The following is a 22,684-nucleotide window of genomic DNA, read 5'->3' on the forward strand; positions in this document are numbered from 1 at the left end:
TAGACATCGAAAACCCTGAAGCCTGTATTTTAACACATTTGTTGGAATGCAAAAAAGTTGGTGCTTAACCTGTTGTCCTCCAGCTCCTGCAAAACTACAAGTCCCATGAGGCATTGCAAGGCTGACAGTTACAAACATGACTCCCAAAGTCAGAGGCATGATGGGACTTGTAGCTCTGCAACAGCTGGAGGGCCACAGGTTGAACACCCATGCTCTAGAGGTTGTTAGGGGTTTCTTGAGCTGTGGCTGACTGACCTCCAATTTCATGGTGCTTGCATAGTTCCAGGGTCAATGCCTCTCGGCAGAGCCAGTTGCATGATATCAAAGATCTTTTTAGTTGTCTGTAAGGGTGGCATTCTGACCAACACTGTAAATACAAATGTAAGGAGCATTTCCCTCTGACTACCAAAGAAATTTAGCAGGGTTTCCTGAGACCTGAAAATTATTTTAAAGGTTCCTCTGGGGTAAAAAGGTTGAGAAAGATTGACTATTGTCATGACTGACTATTGTCATGGTTGGCACTGTCAGGTGCCAAAGAGATGCAGCTCCAAAAAAAGTTTTTTAGGCAGGTGAGAGAAAAGGGGAGAAGCTGCCAACACAGAAGGTAATTAGACACTCCCAGAAGAGAAGGCTATGACATGCAAGGGATGTTCTGTGCTAGAGAATTGACCTGTCATTTTTTTTAGCATGTTCAAAGGCACATGGTAAGGGAATCAAATATGATTTAGGGACAGGAAAAACACAAGTAATTATTTTTTTTTTCTATGATTTTACCTGCAATGTTTTAAGTTGGTGACAGACTCTTCTTAAACAGCAGACAGTAAAAGAGAGGTCAGTACCTTTCTATATGGTTCAATGTATTCTTTGTTGTGTAATCCTTAATCACAAGGCCAAACATGGGTTAGGTAAACTTGTTAAACTGGTGAACCGCCCTCCAAAGTCTATCATTTAGAGGTTGGAATGTTTCTTCCGTGAAATTATATTATAATGAAGGTGTTACACTTTTGAATGACTCATTATGTGTCTTAAAGAAATATAATACTGCCTGAGCATCATTAAAACCTTTTATCACCATGGCCCTTCATTCGGATACAACACATAGCATCAGTTAAGTAAGGTGGTGAAATGTGTAATGTGATTACCCTAAGCCTTCAGTTTGTGAAGACACCTACTTTGTCCTGCTGTTTGTTCTTGTTTTCTGTGACTACCAGGACGTGCTCATCATTTGTGGGCTAGAGAGTGACATACAGGAAATTGGTCAGATGCGACCAGGGTCTTTCCCTATACTTGTACATTGGCAGCTACAGTCCTTCAAATGCCACCGGACTGTTAGTTTAATCAGTTTTGCCTATGTTTTCTGTTTTGATGAACACCACTGTTTTATTGAAAGTATATTGCATGCCATTTTTGTGGCCTAAATAGGGAATGGATTTAAACCCCAGTCATATTTTTTTTTTTTTTTTGCCATCTGTGTTCAGGAGATTTCCCTTTCTTGTCTGTAGCCACATCAGGAAGTGAGAGGAAATCTGTCACCAGATCAAATGTTACTGTAGGAAGATGTCCCCTCTATTCCTGTTCTGGTACTAGCTCAACATTTTGACAATGGTTACCAGGACAAAATGAGAGACTGAATCTTCCCAATGGGGACACTGACAGCAGTAAAGCCCCAACCGAAGTTCAAATAACTCTCCAGTTTATCCAAAACAAAACATATTGGCTTTAGCTGAACCTTAAGAATGGAAAGATTAATATAGAGTCAAGTATGAGATTTCAGTTTGTTTTGGCACTGACATGGCAAGGTAAGAACTTTGCTGAATGGTAGGCACTTTGTGAGGCTTACATATTGATCCCTGTGTCCCTTTGGAGCCCCTTAGATCCATGGCCCAGGCTGTAAAGGTTCACCTACTTTTTCAGTGGAAAATGTAGATGTGCAGGACTTTAATAATGGCTTCTGCAGCAGCTCTTACTCACCTTCCTCTTGCTCCCCAACTGAACGGAGAAAAATACCCAGTAATTTCAGGTATGGAATTACTGGGTATTTGCTACCCAAGGGTGAACTAAGCAGCAGAGAATGACAGAAAGGTGCAGCATTGTCAAAACACAGGTTCACTCCAAGTCCACATTTACAATATGCTACTTTTGTTCTTAAAAACAAATAGGCTGTTCATTATAAGAAAATTATCTTATGCCAAGCTATTGACTAATTATAATGTGTTTGAGCAGTGGCGGCCCATCCACTAGGGGCGCACGGGCGCGGCCCCCCATCCATACATCCAGCCCCCTCATCTACATACAGGGCGCCAGGCCATGGATTCCAATGGGGTGGGCTGTTTGAAGCTCGTGATTAGAGCCAGAGGCTCTAATAGGCTTAAAAAAAGGGTGGCCTCAGGGCGCAGAGCACTGCGATCCTGAGCCCACCCAGTTGTGTGACAATAGCAAATGAATAGTCGCTATAGTATTCTCACACCAAGACCAGTCACCCGATTGGCTGAAAGGACAGGCGATCCTGTTGGATGCCTAGGAGGAGGAGAGAGGAGACGCACAGCGGAAGCCACCGTGCTTCAAGGGGAGGGCACAGCAGCTGCTGCCCGCAGTCCACCACCCGCCACACTTAGATGGGGTAAGTCCGGGACCGACCCCTGTGTTTGAGTATGCCTAATATACACATAATATGCAGTATTTATTCATCAGCCTACCTAAACATTGTTTGCGTTATAGGTGGAGTATGGTGGGTAGACTGGCTTATATCACTTGAGAGCACCAACAGTAAGATCTCCCAGTTCAAGCTCCTAGTCATGTTCCTATACACTGTAAATATTTGGGAGCTTCTCCCACTTTGCAGCATTCCCACTCTTCTTGTTGCATTTTCCATAGTATAAACCGAATTAAAGCCCAGTTGAATCTTCAGTTTAAAATAGCTAGATTCTTCAAACATGCTGAAGAGAAGGACCCTTGCTTTCTGTTTGGAAGCAGTGCTCTTTCTGCAGAGGTCTAATGCCGTGTACACATGAGCGGAATGTCCGACAGAAAAAGTCAGACTGGAGCTTTTCATCGTATATTCCAATCATGTGTATGCCCCATCTTTTTACATGAAAAATTCTGACAGACATAGAAAGAGAACATGTTCTAAATTTTTCCGCCGTAACTAATTCCTATATGGAAAACCGCTCGTCTGTATGCTGTTTTAACGTACCAAAAATGACGCATGCTCTGAAGCAATTACAAGATGGAAGCTATTGGCTACTGGCTATTGAACTTCCTACGTGTTGTACGTCACCGCGTTCTGGACGGTCGAAATTTGGTGTGACCGTGTGTATGCAAGACAGCTTGAGCGGAATTCCATCGGAACTCCGTCAGAAAAACCTTCAGAGTTTATTCCGACGGGAAAACCAGTCGTGTGTACAGGGCATAACTTGCTCCCTGCTAAGTCAGAGCTATAGCACCATATTCAGCAAAGCTTATGCACTCTAATGATTGAAGACCACGGCTTTCATGCAAGGTACCTCTCCGCAGCATGCTGACAGGGGACAGGCTTTTCTACTTAGGCTGTGGCTGCTTTGTAAAGAACATAAACATTATGTGAATTCCAGTATCCCAGCAAGCATCTCCAGGACATGTTTTTTTCTGCAGATAAGAACCAAGGGATGCCAGGTGATACCTATTTTTGTATACAGTACCTTGGAGCTGCCTCATTGATGGCAGAGGAGAGAACACTGGATTATTGAACTTTTTGGCATCTTGGAGGCTGTTAAAGCCATGAAGACTCAAACTATTGAATAAAGGTTTTTATTTCTGTAGAACAGCAGAGACATTACCGTCTGGGGTTGTTTTTTATGTTAATATTCACCAAAAACTGAAATACCAGTTTTGACTTGGATGCCTTTTTATTTTGAGTGGTATAGACTATTCTTTTTTTTCTTGTTTTAACAGGAAAAATGATTTTGAGAAGGTTTTAGATCTGGAACAGAACCCTATTCGAGACAAAATTAAAAATGCATTTTTTGATAAAAGGTAAGTTAACTCTTTTACATTGCTCTTAATGGCTACTATTTTCTTCCCACAGGATCCATATTTTATTTCCACTTTTCTGTCTGAGATGCCGAACACTTCACAAGGAGCTAATTAACACTGGCTTGCTTATTAAAGTGATTGTAAGGCTTCAGTTTTTTTTTTTTTAAACCTCAAACATATCATACTTACCTCCACTGTGCAGCTCGTTTTGCACAGAGTGGCCCCGATTATCAACTTCTGGGGTCCCTCAGCGGCTGCTCCTCTTATCAGATAACCCCCTAGGAGAAGCTCTCTCCTGGGGGGTTACCTTTTGGGTGCGCTCCCGGGTTCAGCATTTGCATCCATAGACACAGACTCGGCCCACCCCCCCAGCACCCGCATCATTGAATTTGATTGACAGCAGCGGGAGACAATGGCTGCGCTGCTATCAATCCAATTAAGAGCCGGGACCCAGTGCAGAGAGTGACAGTGCGTCTCCACCAAATTAATTTAGGGGCTCAGGTAAGTAAACGGGGGGCTGGGGGGCCGGTCACTGCCAGAAGTTTTTTCACCTTAATGCATAGGATGTGGACATGGGATGTGAACATCTCATGTCCACAGGTACACTCAACACTTCCCTTAGTCAACCCTGCTACTATAGACAAGGTTGCTAAACCTATTTCTATACCCACCTAACCACCTGTCCCCTGAACCCTTTTCCCTCTCAAATACTGCAGTAACCCTTTGGCTCTATCCTACACTCTCTAACTCACATCTTCATTCTAAAACATGTACTAGTCATCTCCATACTTAAAAAAAGCCTTCCTTTGGACCCCACGAATCTGAACAACCTCATGGGATGCATTAAGGTGAAAAAACACGAGGGTTTACAACCCCTTTTTAAGGCTTGACACATTGTCAGACTCCTGTACAGATTGCAAACAAACCCATGTCTGCAGGAATCGACTTAGGGGTATTGTATTATTAACCCTTTGATCGCCAGAGTTCTCCTAAGAAAGTCCAGACCAGATTTAGCTGTATTAGTATATTGCTTTGGTTATCTTGACAATAACTCTTTGACTGAATATCTCAATACATTTTCCATTAAAAAACAGGGCTCATTTTAGTATTTTAGTACATTGTTTAATAAATCATTCCTCGTGTTATTTATTATAGGCTAACAATGGAAACAAAAGTTGGAAAAATATATGTTTAATTTATTATTCTGTAATTGTGTCAGACAGTTACAGTATTAGACACACTGCCATCTTCAGGCTATAGTGGTATCTGCAGACTAAGGCTGGCCATACACTATTCAATTTTCCCGTTCAACTTTCCTTTAGATTTACCAAAACCATATAATATGAGGTGAAACCTAAACCTTTTCAATGTGTATGCAATCAGGCAGGCCCTTGCACTACATAGTTGAAGGTAAATCTAAAGAAAATTGAATAAGAAAATTGTATGGTGTATGGCCAACTTTAAAGCGGAGGTTCACACAAAAATTGAACCTCCGCTTTTTGGAACCCTCCCCCCTCCAGTGTCACATTTGGCACCTTTCAGGGGGGAGGGGGGTGCAGATACCTGTCTAAGACAGGTATTTTTCCCCCACTTCCGGCATAGACTCCCACGGGAGTCTATGCCTCTTCCAGTCCCCAAAGTGCTGTCTGCTGGGACACACACGGGTCCCAGAGACAGCAGGGACCAGTTAGGAGGCGCAGCACGACTCGCGTATGCGCAGTAGGGAACCGGGAAGTGATGCCGCAGCTCTTCACTTCCTGATTCCCTTACAGAGAATGGCGGCGGCAGCACCCGAGGACTGAGGGACGATTCGGTCTCGGGTGCCAACATCGCTGGACCCTGGGACAGGTGAGTATCCTTATTTTAAAAGTCAGCAGCTGCAGTATTTGTAGCTGCTGACTTTTAAATTTTTTTTTTCGCGGGACTCCCTCTTTAAGGTCTTTGGTTTTGTTCCTGATTGTTAGTGTGCAGCTGACTTGTTAGCAATAGCCCAACATGGTGTTGCTAGCTGTAGTTTAACATTTTCTCTGCATGGGGGCATGCAGGGAAACATTAATTTACAGATAGACAATGTGTGGTAAAGGGTTACTGCCAGTTTTTTTTTTAGCACTGTGTTTTTTTTTCGACATCTAGGGTTCATTATCACTTCATGCACCCAGAAATGCATATGCATTTTGATAAATTTAACCTGATGCAATGGGTATGTGCTTCTACTCAATCTAATGGCAACACCCTTGACCTTGTTTTATTCTCCTACCTCTGCACTCCTGTTCTGCTACGGACCACCTCTGTGACAAAATCCTACCCCTGTCCCTTCCCCAATCTAGCCACCTCTGTCTACAATAGATCCCTGTTCCCCGCCCTGGACCAGCTTGTCCCCCTCACTACACACAGAATTAGACCCCGACCCCTAATACCCTGGCAAACAGATGACACCAAAAGTCTCAAAAAACGTTGCTGAACCTTTGAGTGTCTGTGGCATAAGACTTAAGTCTCGCAAATATTTCAACCAATAAAAATCAGCCCTCCAAAAAAACAATTATTGCCTCCGCACTGCCAAGCAGACCTATTTTATCACTCTCATTAACACTTCATCCAGTCCCTGTCAACTCTTGTTTACCTTTAACTGTCTACCTCAGCCTCCACTGCCTCCACCCACTAACTCACTCACTGCCCAGGAGATTGTCAATCACGTCAAAAATAAGACTGATACAATTTGTGATAAAATCTCCACTCTACAGATATTCGCCCCACTTAACATCCCATGTCCACAGGTACACTCAACACTTCCTTTAGTCAACCCTGCTACTATAGACAAGGTTGCTAAACTTATTTCTAATGCCCACCTAACCACCTGTCCCCTGGACCCTTTTCCCTCTCAAATACTGCAGTCACCCTCTGGCTCTATCCTACAGTCTCTAACTCACATCTTCATTCTAAAACATGTACTAGTCACTCCCATACTTAAAAAAAGCCTTCCTTGGACCCCACGAATCTTAACAACCTACACTCCATCTCCTTGCTACCCTTTTCCTCCAAGCTTCTTGAACACCTGGTCTACAACCACCTCATTAGGAAAAGCCTTCTTGACCCCTTTCAGTCTGGAATTCGCCCTCAGCAAAAAACAATGGACACTATTCTGTACTCCTACTTCTGGACCTTTTTCCTTTTATACGGTTGACCACCCATTCTCCTTAAAAAACGTTACTCCTTTGGTCTTCGTGACTGTGCTCTTTATTGACATTAATAGTGTAGAAAGTGCTGCGCTGCTCCTATAAAGTGCTAATAACTTTTATGTGCTAAAAAAAACAGTAATAAAATGGTTCAATAAAAAGTGAATTAATAATCATAAATACTCCATAATAAATCCAACTAAAATTCATCCAAATTCAATACACAGTTATTAGTGGTGGTTTCAGTCCTTAATATCCACAATAGAGTCCAAAAGAATCTCTGAAGTCTCTCCACGTGCTCCACTTGTAATCTTACGCGTTCCCTCCACTGAGAGAGAGAGAGAGAGACCCCCTTCTTTAGGATGGATACCTTCCATCCACAGGGGCCCCTGTGTATGGCTCCTTAATCCGCACTCTCAGAATTCATGTGGCCATTCTGCATAGCTCTCAACAGGGGAAGTGAAAATTCAAAGCACCCATACTGTAGTATACTGTAGTATATTGTAAAATTGGCATCCATTTATTTAAAAAATATATACACACATTTAATAGATAAAAACCACGCTTTGTAATCAATCAAAAGTGGAACTTCAGGGGACCCTGAAGAAGTCACGTGTGTGTGACGAAATGCGTAGGACGAGAAGAGAAGCTGACACAAACTGGAAGTGACTCAGTAGGAAGTTCAGGAGTTTCAGTTTCACTTTTGATTGATTACAAAGCGTGAGCCTATGTGGACAGAAGGAGAGACTTGTATCCATTCTAAGAAGGGGTTGTACAGTGTGTGTACAGGCATTATTAATACATACTTGATTGAACATACATTATTAATACATACTTTGTGCCTTTATTTGTGAATGCAAGGTGGAGGGAAACGCACAAAATTACAAGCACATGGAGAGACTTCAGAGATTCTATAGGACTCTATTGTGGATATTAGGGACTGAAGCCACCACTAATCACTTTGTATTGAATTTGGATGAATTTAGTTGAATTTTTTTATGAAGTATTTATGATTATTATTCACTTTTTACTGAACCATTCTATTACTGTTATACATGCTGTATATGAATTCATATTAACTTATTTGTGCTCTTCGTTGGCTCCCATCCTACCAAACCCACTGCACCTTGTGTCACTTACAATTCTACTTCTTCCTATCCTCTTCCTTTCTCTGTTGGGGTCCCCCAAGGGTCTGTTCTTGGACCTCTCCTATTCTCAATCTACACCCCCTTCCCGGGTCAGCTGATAGCCACCCATGGCTTTAAATGTAATTTCTATGCTGACGACACCCAAATCTATCTCTCTTCCCCTCAGCTCACAACATCAATCTCCACGTGCATCACTAATTTACTGACTGACATATCAGTCTGGATGTCACACCACTTCCTCAAACTCAATCTATCCAAAACTTAGCTCATAATATTTCCTCCCACACGTGCCCCTTCCCCTGACTTCTCTAGCAAGATCAATGGCACAACCATCCACCCATCCCCACATGTCAGGATGCTAGGTGTAATCTTGGACTCTTTACCCTCCTTTCGGCCCCACATCCAATCACTTTTCAAAGCTTGCCGCTTCAACCTTCACAACTTCCTCAAAATAAGCCCCTTCCTAACCAATGATACCACAAAGCTCCTAATCCATTCCCTGGTTATTTCTCGCTGCAACTACTGCAACTCCTTCCTCATTGGCTTACCTTTACATAGGCTATCTCCCCTTCAGTCCATCATGAATACAGTGCATCCCCCTCAGTTATTACCTTTTGTATGTATTGAAAGCTCTAACAAGCAGGGCCCTCTGATTCCTCCTGTATTGAATTGTATTGTTATTGTATTTTCTGCCCTCTCGTTGCAAAGAGCTGCACAAACTGTTGGTGCTATATAAATCCTGTATTATAATAATAATAATATTTAATTCCATGCCATTTTACAAGTGTCTTAAAGGCATTTTGGGGGAGATTTATCTCCCCCTTTGCATGCCATTTACACAGTTTTGTCAGTTCCCTAGTCATACATTTTAAAATCAGTGTAAAGCACATGTAAATTCTGTGCAAAATTCTTGTACATTATTCTCCATTCATTTTATTTTTTGGTTACAAATGATCGTTATTGCTTTTTTGTTTTTTCATAGCACAAAGTACAGTGAAGCATGTTAATGCAAAAAACAAACAGATGCATTAGATATATAATAAACGTTGATGGTACAGTCAATATGGCATGTACAGTACTGTGCAAAAGTTTCAGCCAGGTGTGAAGAAATGCTGTAAAGTAAATGCTTTCAAAAATATATTTTGTTTATTTTTATCAATTTTCAAAATGCAAAGAAAGCGAATAGAAGAAAAATCTAAATTAAATCAATATTTGGTGTGACTACCTTTTTGGTTTAAACTAGCATCAATTCTTCTAGGTACACACACTGCTTGTGCACACAGTTTTTGAAGGCACTCGGCAGGTAGGTTGCTCTGTGGCTGTAGATTGCCTCAAATCCTTCTCTCTCTTTATGTAATCCCAGACAGACATGATGATATTGAGATCAGGTTTCTGTGGGAGTCAAACCATCACTTCCAGGAATCCTTGTTCTTCTTTATGCTGAAGATAGTTCCTAATGACAATGGCTGTATGTTTGGGGTCGTCGTCCTGCTGCAGAATAAATTTGAGGCCAATCACACGACTCCCCGGTGGATAACTATCTGCCTGTATTTCTCAGCATTGATTGACGCCATTGATCGGGCAACATTGAGGACCGTAGACACATCATGCTTACTTCCCCTCAAAATTGGAAGATGTCCAGCAGTACCATCAGCACAGAACTGGCAGAGATCAGTGGGACCCAGGTACACCCATCTATTGTAGTCAATCAGCTTCTAACTTCAGCTTGCTTAACCACTTAAGCCCCGGACCATTTGGCTGGCCAAAGACCAGAGCACTGGTTCGGCACTGCGTCACTTTAACTGACAATTGCGCCGCCGTGCGACGTGGCTCCCAAACAAAATTGACATCCTTTTTTTCCCACAAATAGAGCTTTCTTTTAGTGGTATTTGATCTCCTCTGCGGTTTTTATTCTTTGCGCTATAAACAAAATAATAGCGACGATTTTGAAAAAAATGCATTATTTTTTACTTTTTGCTATAATAAATATCCCCCAAAAATATATATAAAAAAAACCCATTTTTTTCCCTCAGTTTAGGTCGATACGTATTCTTCTACATATTTTTGGTAAAAAAAAATCGCAAAAAAGCGTTTATTGATTGGTTTGCACAAAAGTTATAGCGTTTACAAAATAGGGGATAGTTTTATGGCATTTTTATTAATAACTTTTTTTATTAGTAATGGCGGCGATCAGAGATTTTTATCGGGACTGCGACATTATGGCGGACAGATCGTACACTTTTGGTGCGATTTTGAGACCATTCACATTTATACAACAATCAGTGCAATTAAAAATGCATTGATTACTGTGTAAATGTGACTGGCGGTGAAGGGGTTAACCACTAGGTGGCGCTGTAGGGGTTAAGTGTGTCCTAGGGAGTGATTCTAACTGTGGGTGGGAGGGGCTATGTGTGACATGACACTGATCACTGCTCCCGATTACTTGTTTACATCAGCATTTCCCCGTTCTTCCTCTCCGAGATATGATCGCGGGTATCCCCTCGGACATTGAGTCCGCGGGACCTGCGATCATGCTCATGAAGCTCCCGGCGCACGCCCGCAAGTTGCCTCTTAAAGGAAAACGCACAGGTACGTGATTCTGCCTGTACGTGCCCTTCTGCCGCAGTATATCTGCGTGAGGCGGTTGGGAAGCGGTTAAGGATGGATGGGTTCACACTAGTGCGAATTGGATGTGGTTTCCCAATTTCTCAATTCGCATGACAGGAGATTGTGACCGGCTCTCTATGGAGCCGGTTCACATATGTCCGCTGCGGAGAGGATTGCACTGAGGTCCTGTGTGTCTTTGGCTCAGTTTCAGGGATGAATTCAGGCAAAAATTTGGCCTGAAACGGAGAACAGGGACACACCGGACCCCTGCTGTGAAGCCAGATGTGAACCCAGCCTAATAGAGCTTTGACAACAAAAAGTGGAAGCTGATTGGCTACCATGCACAGCTTATGCAGATTATCTTCAGTTTTAGTAAATCAACCCCTTTGTGTACCTAGAAGAATGGATGCTGTTTGAAGCAAAAGTGTGATCACACCAAATATTGATTTGATTTGGATTTCTCTTCTGTTCATTTACTTTCCATTTTGTCAATTGATAAAAATAAACTATTAACACTTCTATTTCTGAAGGCATTCTTAATTTACAGCATTTTTTCACACCTGCCTAAAACTTTTGCATAGTATTGTAGTCAGTTACAGTTAGTAATACAATGAGGAAATATGGAAACAAATGAAAATAGAGATGGTAATAACATATTTTAAAGCAGAAGAAGGAACAAGCATCCTAATTATCATGGACATTCTGGTAATGACTTGGGAGAAAGGGGCTGATTGTGAGTGCCAATGTAAAGCTATAACCTATTATGTGGCCCTGAATAATATATGTAGGAGTTTTTCAAGGGGGTGCAGTACAGAAGGGATTTAAAGAGTATGTAAACCCAGCATTTCATATTCCTGATATGTGCCTGATGTACCATGTACTTATATGAAAAAGTATCCTGTTCTGTTTGTATTGCTTCCTTTGTGTGAAATCCCTGGTGTTCCTGCCAGTCCCTCTGCTTTCCAATTAACTGACCACACCAAACAGGAGAACACACTGTGGTCAGTTCTCTAGCTGTGCTGGGAACTCAGTGTGCTCAACAATGATCAGACTTGTCCTGACACCGAAAAAAGAAAAGGGCGCACCAGCCTTGTGCATTATCCCAAGATAATTTATTAATAAAAAAATTCAGTAAAATACTACTCACAAACGTGATGAATAAAAAGCTTGTGAAGACCACTTGGATGTGGCAATCAATCATAGAAACGACAATCTCCAGAAAGCAGAGGAGGACTTCAGTACCACTGCTGGCTGACGCGTTTCGAAGGAGTACCTTCTTCCTCAGAGCCTGGACTGAATGGGTTGTTTTACAAGGTGATCGTTTACAATCACTTTAACCACTTGCTGACCGCTGCATGCCAATGTACGTCCCTTTTTTGGGGACAGATATCGTTGTTATGGCAGCAGCTAGCTGCCATAACCCCGGTATCCCCGTTTTCGGACGGCTGCAAGATAAAAGTGGTCACTGCGGCGGATTTGCAGGTGGTGGGAGAGGGGCCCCCCTTTTATCGGAGGTGGGAAAGGGGCCCCCCTCCCGCCATGATCCAGTGCCCTCCACCGCTTACCGGAACCGTCGGCAGCGGCGGAGGCGATCGCATCTGTTGCCTAGCTGTGCCTGAAGATGAGTGAGGGGAAGATGGCGCCCACTCGTCTCCATGACACTGCAGGGCGGAAGTGGCCTCAAAACGTCACTTCCGCCCATACGTCCTAAAGGCACATTTTTTTCAATGTCATTTTTTTTAAATGACTTTTTTTTTTATTGCATTTTAGTGTAAATATGAGATCTGAGGTCTTTTTGACCCCAGATCTCATATTTAAGAGGACCTGTCATGCTTTTTTCTATTACAAGGGATGTTTACATCCCTTGTAATAGGAATAAAAGTGAACTTTTTTAAAAAAAACAGTATAAAAATAAATAAAATTATGTAAAATAAATAATTTTTAAAACGCCCTGCCCTGCATATGTGAGTAGCGCCCGCATATGAAAACGGTCAAACCACACATGTGAGGTATCGGCGCGATCATTAGAGCGAGAGCAATAATTCTAGCCCTCGACCTCCTCTGTAACGCAAAGTTTGACGCCATTCCACGAGCAGGCGCAATTTTGAAGCGTGACATGTTGGGTATCAATTTACTCGGCCTAACATTATCTTTCACAATATAAAAAAAAAATTGGGCTAACTTTACTGTTGTCTTATTTTTTTATTCAAAAAAGTGAATTTTTTCCAAAAAAAGTGCGCTTGTAAGACCGCTGCGCAAATACGGTGCGAAAAAAAGTATTGCAATGACCGCCATTTTATTCTCTAGGGTGTTAGAAAAAAAACAATATATATAATGTTTTGGGGTTCTAAGTAAATTTTCTAGCAAAAAAAACTGTTTTAAACATGTAAACACCTAAATTCCAAAATGAGGCTGGTCCTTAAGTGGTTAAAGTACAATCTCCAGAGTATATTTTCTTCCCTGTAAAGTTGGCTACCCCAAAAGTAAGTATGTGAGACCTCAGTTATTAAGGGGTGGGGCCATTGAGGGTTCAAGCACCATCTAGTGTGTAGTTTAATGGCTGTTTCCTATACTTTTAGGGAACAGATGCACTTGTGCAGAAAATTGAGCATTATGTCCCCTTGTTGAGGGGAGAAGAGTTCTCCATAAACAGTTTCCCATTGGGTCATTGTGGGTGATTTTCCTGAGATGTGAAGGTGATTCAAGTAATCGTATAGTGTAGATATAATACCTTTACCATATGTATTCAGAGTGAGTGGGAAGGTGTGTGGGTGTGAGGAAGTATTGGTTGGTATAGTTGTGTTTGATTTGAATGTACCTGAATCTTTCTGTATATGGCATCTCCGGGTGTTTAAGTTTATCAAATGAGATAAAAGCAGAGCTGCTTTGAGGGTCTTTATGGCATGAGAGAAAGTTGAATCCACTAGGTGAAGTTGTTCCCAATATGTAATGCCAAACAAAAGCTGGATCATAGAATATGTCCATTGACGTCAGAATTTATTTTTATGGTGATGCCCAAGGGTTCTATGTAGAGCGTGTAAAGGAGCAGTGACAAGGAACAACTCTGTTGGTACCAGTATGATATTATCAGTGATTTGTTTGGTTGGGTCTGGTGATATTGGTGAGTCGACCTGAACTTCACATGTTCATCGGACAAGCAAGATGAAATGGACAGTTCGCCCACCTACCGAACTTGCAGTCCATGTATGTACGGTGGTCAGACCTTTGTAGCCTTGAGGTTTGTTAACATGGGTGCCTTTAGTGAATGGTTCAGCTTATGGGCAAATGGGAAGTGGAGAAGATACTATGAAGGAGAAATTAGGCTTTTGTCTAACGTAGGGATTTTTGTATTTTTCTGATAGAATGGTCTCTAATGTTAGTAGTTTCTGAGTAATTTTTTGGGAAAATGTAGGAGAGTCGTTTTGAATGTGGGCTTTATATAGGATGTCCAGTTCCTGAGCTAAGGCACGGATCATTGATGATCAGTCCATATTTTTTGCTGCTGCAATAATAATTAAAAGTCCTCTGAGAACTGCTTTGTATTTTGTCCAGACACTTGAAATCGGAGTGTAATTTATGTTGTTGTTTATGAAGTAGTCTAAAGTATGACATAATGTTTAAATGGTAAAAGAGCCAACAAAGAGTAAGTAAAGAGTTGAAAGTAGATTATACGGTATATGGCTCTGTGCTCTATTACCACTTACATAAGGTATATATTTTACTGAGTGCTGTTAGAGTATTTTTTGATGCATTGCTCAAAATTGTGTTCTCTTTCAGAAATCTACGAACAGGAACTCATGGATTTGAGAAGGAGATTGACTTTGAAAAGTTTCTTATTATTATGTCCCATTTCCAACCTCTGGCTGAGAATGCTGATGAAGAGGCCATTAATACATGCCGTAAGAATAAATTACAATGTAGGTATTGCATTCAGTGATAATCAGAAAAGCTGTACGCGCCTATTGTGATTCATGATAGAATGTCATAGCAGGGCTATACAAAGTAACTACAGATATGTGCACAGCACACATGGTCAACGCTGCTGTCTTGCAGACCTTTTGTATTTATATTCAACCAATCCATGATCCATATGTGTTCTGGTTTCCTTCCACATAGCAATTACGTAGAGACAAGGTGGTCGCATCTTTCTAATGGGTTCTAAATAGTACTTGTGATTGATATGAATGGTTTAATGACTTTCTGGAAAGCACTGTAAAATGTGTCAAATTATATAAATGAGTGGTAATGAAGATAGTGTTAATCAGGGATTGACTACACTGTATGTCATCCTTGTCATGCGTGTTTTCTATTTTCTACCTTTAATCTTTTTAAACAGAACTAGTTATGCCTGGGCCTAAGCAAGCATCTTAACACTCTGTCTTTAATGATTAGAAAGGTGCTGACATTCCCAAATTAAGATCTATTTGGAAATCATTGCCTAGGACCCTGAGATTATTCACTAGTGATCATCAATCACTACACATATGTATGCAGAGTCCTGCATACCGTAGCCATCAAACATACAGCTGCAATGTGTAGCAATCACTAGTGATTAATCGAATGCATTTTAAGTAATCATTGTCATGTCAAGTAGCCCTATAGTTATTACTTTCCCCACAAGCATTTCCTGAACAACCCAGGAACTTGGTGGTTTCTCCCAAGACACAAAAGCCCCAAGACTCTTCTCCAGCATCCAGAAGGCCACAGGAATTGTTGCAATATCTGTAACTTCAACCAGCAGACTTAGTGCTATAATTCAGACCACAGGCACTGTTACTACAACTTGGACCACCGATCTCTAGTAAGGAATGCTGTGTAGAGATAGAATATGCATGGTGAGAACATGAAGCATCATCTCAGGAGAGACAGATATATCTTGAGACAGAACTTTGGAAGAGGCTGACAGAACAGGGAAAGAGAGTCTGTTAAAAACCTCAGAAGAGGCACACTTCTATAGGTAGAACTGAAGATGTAATATTCATTATAAAAGAAAGGAATAAAAGAAAGGAAATAATCTGCGCTAAGTGTACTCAACCTAAAAGTGCTAATTTACAGCTACACTCACTATATTGCACGTAACAATACATTATATACAAATAAAAAAATGATGTTGTGCTGTTAGTGTGCTTCAGATGTACGCAATACATTACAGTGCTTCTTCACCGCCAATAAAGGTTCAAGTGCATGAAAATGCAAAGAAAAAATTCAATTCATAAACATAAATGTCTGTAAGCAATTATATACATTAATTGCAAAAAAAAAGACTCCAAAAGCTCTGTGCAAAAATGTTAAAAAAAATAGCCAAAGTGCCAAAACCAATAATGAGTGACAACAAAATTAAATAATATTAATATGTAAATAGTCCCAGATCTAATGCCAGTGATAGAAATGGTGCTGCACACGTGCTATTTTCTTATCCAAGTGATCACTTAATGTGCTCACACTTATGTGACAGATGGATTCTTATCGGACCCAAATGGTGGATGTATCCTCAGTACACTCTCCGGATCATGCAACGGGTCAGTTGTCATGCAACAACCATGGGCCAATAGAGTATAGAGAGAGAGACAAAAATCACTCATTGCGCAATAACCAAAACATACATACTTTATTAAAAACCGTATTATACTCACAAGAGAGAGAAAAACATCAGGCATTCAATGTATGCTGTCCTGCTCCCCAGCGGTGGTGCTGACGTCACTGTTATGTCCTCTGCTCGACATACGCTTTGTCGTGATGTAAAATGCCTCCATCCTCATTCATGATAAGGTTGTAGAGGTGATAGTATAGTTCATGGAAGATTGGAGAGGAGACTGTTTTAGTAGCCAGAACAGGAAAGAGTGTATTTTGGAGACGTGCAAATGCCAATGTTCACTGTGAGGAATGAGGGAAAAGGCATTTCAGGCAGTGAACCTATACCATAAAAAGATGTAAAATGTGTCAGATAGTAGTACAGAAGGTGAAAGGAGGAAGAGGGTAAGCAAAATTATAGCTAGGTTTGGTTTAGCTACCTCCTTGGTCTTGATGGAGGTCTGAAACACTCCTCATATGACAGCTGCATATTAGAAGCTTTTCAGTGATGTTTTTTTATTACAGTGTTCAATGTGGGAGTAGAAGAAAATCCCTTATATAAAGCTGCAATGTGGGATTATTTCTAGTGCATGTCAGGATATTGCATCATCCATCACTGGGTCCTGCATTAGCCTGTGCCCGTAGGTTCAGATATCGATCTGGAGTATCTTCAGTTTAAACGAACATTTAAAGCTAGAGCTACATGTATACTGTATTTGGTGATTTTTTTTTTTTTTTTTATATTAAAAGTTTTTAAAGCATTTCTTTCTCTCAAATTTAAACTGATAACACACATAATAACATGATGAAAATGATGAGTAATTGTTCGTTTTATTTCTGGTAGTTCTTTTCAACATGTATGACGTGGATAATGATAGCATGATCACTCTGGAGGAATACAGAAATGTACGTATGTGTTCTTCACTTCTAGGTGGGGAAAAATTTCACTAGGCAATACTTGACTCGACATAACATAAACCAAATGTAATTCCAGAAAACGTTATCAACCCTTTTGGTAAACATGACAAAAACACATTGTTTTGTGGGTCATCATGACTCAGACAGTAGTAATTGGTCACATTTAACTGGACTTTTAACAATGTTAAAGACTGGATGCTTAGAAATGTTGAAGACAATGGGGAGATTTACTAAAATTGGTGCACACAGAATCTGGTGCAGCTGTGCATAATCAGCTGTTATCTTCAGCATGTTCAGTTGGGCTCCTTTCACACGGGCTGTCCGATCAGGTCCACTTGTCAGTTTTTAAGGTGGACCTGATCAGACCGTCTGGTCCAGGAGCGGCCAGTCCATAAGGGGCGCAGCCCTCCTAGCATACGGGGATGCATGCAGGGCGCAGACTCAGGTTTCTGTGAGTGCTTTTTTTTTTCAAGCCACATGATTAGAGCTTGAGGCTCTAATTGGCTTGAAAAAGGTTGGGCTCACTTGTGACACTAGCGAATCAATATTCGCTATTGTCTTTCAGCTTCTCATCCCGGCCAATCGGGACAGGAGGCAGATTGGGTTGGCCTGGAGGAGAAGCCGAGGAAGCCAGGGCGCTGCGACCATAGAGGTGTGAGTGCGTACCTTGGGGGGTTTGTTTGCTGCCCCCCTAAAAGGTTTAGCACCAGCTGCCACTGAAACAGTCTCTTCTATGGAGCGGCAGATGGATGGATCGGGGGACTTGCCACCATACGATCTGATCTGATTCTGTCCGCCAAAAACAGATGGATGGCAGTCCTATTCCCCATCTGTCCATCGGATCGGATGGCAATGGATGGAAATGGACAGGTGGTCCATTTCCATCTGATTGCCCCATAGAGGAGAGCAGGACTGTGTCCGTCTCCACTCTGCATATCGAACCGACACAGACTTGTCATCCACCTGCTTGGCAGGGATCAGCAGGGAGATACCCCCTCTGAGCAAGCGAATTCTGCTTAGCGGAGGTGCCCATGTGAAAAGGGCCTTAAGCTTTGACAATAAAACCTAGAAGCCGAATGGTTACTATGCAAAGCTTCACCAGATTCTGTGTACACTAATTTTAGTAAATCTCCCCCAATGTTTCACCACTAGAGTAGATTGCTTAGTCTAGATGAGTGCTGGAAAGATACCCCAGCATTTCCACCCAGTGGTGTCATGAAATGTGTCAAGGCAAATGTTAATTGTACAAGGTTTGACTGGTGGTAGAAAAAGTTGTGAAAATACCACAACATGATGCCAGGAAGTTTTGGACATCATTTAAATGGCTGAAAGTATGACTTGTCAAATCGGTGGGGTAAAGATGTAAAAATGGCATTCCATGATGGTTGTCTCAGTCTGATATACAGTAGATGGCCTCTTTTACACATCTTTGCCTGTTAACGCTTAACAGGTTTGAGGCATAAAGGAGAAAACTTTGGTTCTTTTGAGTGACTCATGTATCAATCATGAATATGCATTGGTGTTACACAGACACAGCATGATTCCTTTTAAATTCTATGGGACTTTAAACAGAGTAAGCTTAGATCAAATTTTGTTTGGGGCTGTCTGGTTTTGGATTTACATATATTGTAGTAATTCTAGCTTCAGAAATGGAGCTAAAATTGCAAAAGGAATACATTTAGAAATACTAACAGTCCAGTCACTAGAAATTACAACCAAGGTATTTTTTTAAACTGTGCACAGTATTTTTTGTTAACTTGACCTTTCTTTTTATATAGGTGGTAGAAGAATTACTATCAGGAAATCCTCATATTGAGAAGGAGACAGCAAGATCTATAGCAGATGGAGCAATGATGGAAGCAGCCAGTATATGTGTCGGACAAATGGTAAAATATTACAGAATGGTGATAGTCTTGAAAGCAAATTGTATGTTTTCTTTTAAATTTATCAAGGCCCAAGGTATACTGATTGTATTGACAGCTCTAATGATACTTGCCATGACATAAAGTATGTTGTGATCATTGACAGGTAGCAGCGATCTTCGCCTAATATACAGATGATGTGGTGCACTGTTTAGAAGAGCAGGTGCATTTTCTTTGTATTGGATAATATTCATAAAAGTACTCCAGACCTCTGGAAGTTGAGCGGCTCCATCTTTGATTTTTTTTTTTTTTGCCACTGTGTTATTGGATTATGGACTGTTCTGGAGCCTGTACCTTTCAGTCAGTGGAGTGGTAGTGGGAGGCTTGGCTGGGATGATTTGCATGGTGAACTGTATACTTGTTTTGACATATCTTCTTCCTACAGTGATCACCTACAAACCAGATTTAAAAAAATGCTGATTTGTTCTAAATATTTGTTTTAAAGGACAGACTATGCAAACGCTCTCTTCATGGCCTTTCCATGAAAACGACTCTAGCTCTGGCTACCAAAAGATTAATGAGCACGGAGAGAAGCCTGCTACATTTTCCTATGAACATTTTAAAAAATGAGCTTATTTGGATCTGACTAAAGGGAATTTGAGGTTATTTTGGAAAGGATAAGAGTATGTACAGTTTCCATCATATCTCACATCCTACCTCCAATCTTTCACACAAATTAGCAATGACAGCTTTTGCCAATTATACAAATGAATAGATGGGCAGATGGAGCTCAATGTGTCAGCCCTCTGCTTCTACGCCATCTCAAGTGTTGAGAGCAGTCCTTCTGTTTAACTCATTTATCTCAGTGTGTTTTTGATGGAAAACTTTCTAACTCACCTGGGCTTAAATGAACGACACAATAGCATGAATGTTCCAAAAAATTCCAGTTTGTACTATGAAAACTTTCCACTGACAGTTTTTTTTCTTTTGTGTCAGTTTTGTAGAAACAAAATGGTTAGGCAACTATTGGAGCATTTGTATATCTTCGCAGCTGTGTTAGTGTTCAGAAGGCCACTCAACGGAGCAGATATGTCAAATTGTCAGGTTTTCTGTCCTGGACTTTCAATGCTCTGGGCTCATTCTGTCCATTCTGAAGTGTCATGGTTCTTCACATTTGTCAGTCTTGCAATGATAACTCTTGTGTTACTAAGGGGATTGATGTTTCATTCTCACGTTTTACATGCCCAAAGCTCCAGCCACACAAAGCCATGTACTTTCATATTCAGCCCCACTCATTTTACCCTATTGTCATGGCTGTACTTCCGTGATTTACATAAAAGAATGAAATTTATGTTCTTACTTTTGAGAGTTGGAATGGCTTTTTAATACATCTGCCAAAGGAGAGAAGTCGTTGCAAATGTGTCCAGAAGAAAAAAACTGTGTTGAGCTTGCTGGATTTGAATAGAGTAGACTAGAATGTTGTGTATAACTTGAATATAAACAATCACATTCGCTCTTCTATAGCCAACTTAACAGCTGTTATAGAACTGTATCAAAACTGTGCCAGATATGATATACCAAATATGTAGTCACATGGCAATAAAGCAAGTAGCATCCTAATCCTAATTCATGTTTGTTTTAACAGGCACCAGATCAGATATATGAAGGAATCACTTTTGATGACTTTCTAAAGGTAAAAATGTACATCTTTCAAACTGTAATTACAGTGCCTTGAAAAAGTATACATACCCCTTGAAATTTTCCACATTTTGTCATGTTAAAACCAAAAACATAAATGTATTTTATTGGGATTTTATGTAATAGACCAACACAAAGTGGCACATAATTGTGAATTGGAAGGAAAATGATAAATGATTTTCAATTTTTTTTTTTTACAAATAAATATCTGAAAAGTGTGGCGTGCATTTGTATTCAGCCCCTCTGAGTCAGTACTTTGTAGAACCACCTTTTTGCTGCAATTACAGCTGCAAGTCTTTTTGGGGATGTCTCTACCAGCTTTGCACATTTAGAGAGTGACATTTTTGCCAATTCTTCTTTGCAAAATAGCTCAAGCTCTGTCAGATTGGATGGAGAGCATCTGTGAACAGAAATTTTCAAGTCTTGCCACAGATTCTTAATTGGATTTAGGACTGGATTATTCTAACACATGAATATGCTTTGATCTAAACCATTCCATTGTAGCTCTGGCTGTATGTTTAGGGTCATTGTCCTGTTGGAAGGTGAACCTCCGCCCCAGTCTCAAGTCTTTTGCAGACTCTAACAGGTTTTCTTCTAAGATTGCCCTATATCTGGCTCCATCCGTCTTCCCATCAACTCTGACCAGCTTTCCTGTCCCTGCTGAAAAAAAAGCATCCCTACAACATGATGCTGCCACCACCATGTTTCACAGTGGGGATGGTGTGTTCAGGGTGATGTGCAGTGTTAGTTTTCCGCCACACAAAACGTTTTGCTTTTAGGCTAAAAAGTTAAATCTTGGTCTCATCTGACCAGAGCACCTTCTTCCACATGTTTGCTGTGTTCCCTACATGGCTTCTCGCAAACGGAAAACGGGACTTCTTATGGCTTCTTCTTTCAAAAATGGCTTTTTTCTTGCCACTCTTCTATAAAGGCCAGATTTGTGGAGTGCACAACTAATAGTTGTCCTGTGGACAGATTCTCCCACCTGAGTTGTGGATCTATGCAGCTCCTCTAGAGTTACTATGGGCCTCTTGGCTGCTTCTCTGATTAATGCTCTCCTTGCCCGGTCTGTCAGTTTAGGTGGATGGCCATGTCTTGGTAGGGTTGCAGTTGTGCCATACTCTTTCCATTTTTGGATGATGGATTGAACAGTGCTTCGTGAGATGTTCAAAGCTTGGGATATTTTTTAATAACCTAACCCTGCTTTAAACTTCTCCATAACTTTAACCCTGACCTGTCTGGTGTGTTCACACAGGTGGACTCTATTTACTAATTAGGTGACTTCTGAAGGTAGTTAGGGGTATCAGAGTTTAGGGGTCTGAATACAAATGCACACCACACTTTTCAGATATTTATTTGTAAAAAAAAAAATAAAAACCATTTATCATTTTCCATCCACTTCACAATCATGTGCCACTTTGTGTATCACATAAAATCCCAGTAAAATACATTTCCTTTTTTGGTTGTAACATGACAAAATTTGGAAAATTTCAAGGGGTATGAATACTTTTTCAAGGCACTGTATTTGTTTTGAGAGAACATAAAGTTACTACCTAAGAGGAAAACAGTTGGGAAGGGTTATGACTTCTCCAGTTTTTATTGGTATAACTACTGGTTCTTTATGACAAACAATACTAGAACAAAGAAGAAGCTCTGCAGAGAGGACATGGAATACTTTTTTGAGGGGTTAAAAAAG

General features: G+C 40.8%; 1 protein-coding gene across 4 annotated transcripts in view; it reads left to right on the forward strand.

Moving 5' to 3' along the window:
- Window positions 1–22,684, forward strand: part of TESC (tescalcin) — a 93,905-nt gene that overhangs the window by 55,730 nt on the left and 15,491 nt on the right. For 3 of the 4 annotated variants that reach the window (XM_073625785.1, XM_073625759.1, XM_073625776.1), the window contains exons 3-7: window positions 3,931–4,011; window positions 14,717–14,856; window positions 17,355–17,416; window positions 19,207–19,314; window positions 20,936–20,983. In XM_073625785.1, coding sequence (XP_073481886.1) covers window positions 3,931–4,011; window positions 14,717–14,856; window positions 17,355–17,416; window positions 19,207–19,314; window positions 20,936–20,983 — 439 coding nt within the window. The remainder of the gene's footprint in view (window positions 1–3,930; window positions 4,012–14,716; window positions 14,857–17,354; window positions 17,417–19,206; window positions 19,315–20,935; window positions 20,984–22,684) is intronic. The other variant, XM_073625767.1, reaches the window with a different exon arrangement.

Source organism: Aquarana catesbeiana, linkage group LG01 (genome assembly GCF_042186555.1).
Source record: "Aquarana catesbeiana isolate 2022-GZ linkage group LG01, ASM4218655v1, whole genome shotgun sequence".
In the NCBI taxonomy this organism is placed as follows: Eukaryota; Metazoa; Chordata; class Amphibia; order Anura; family Ranidae; genus Aquarana; species Aquarana catesbeiana.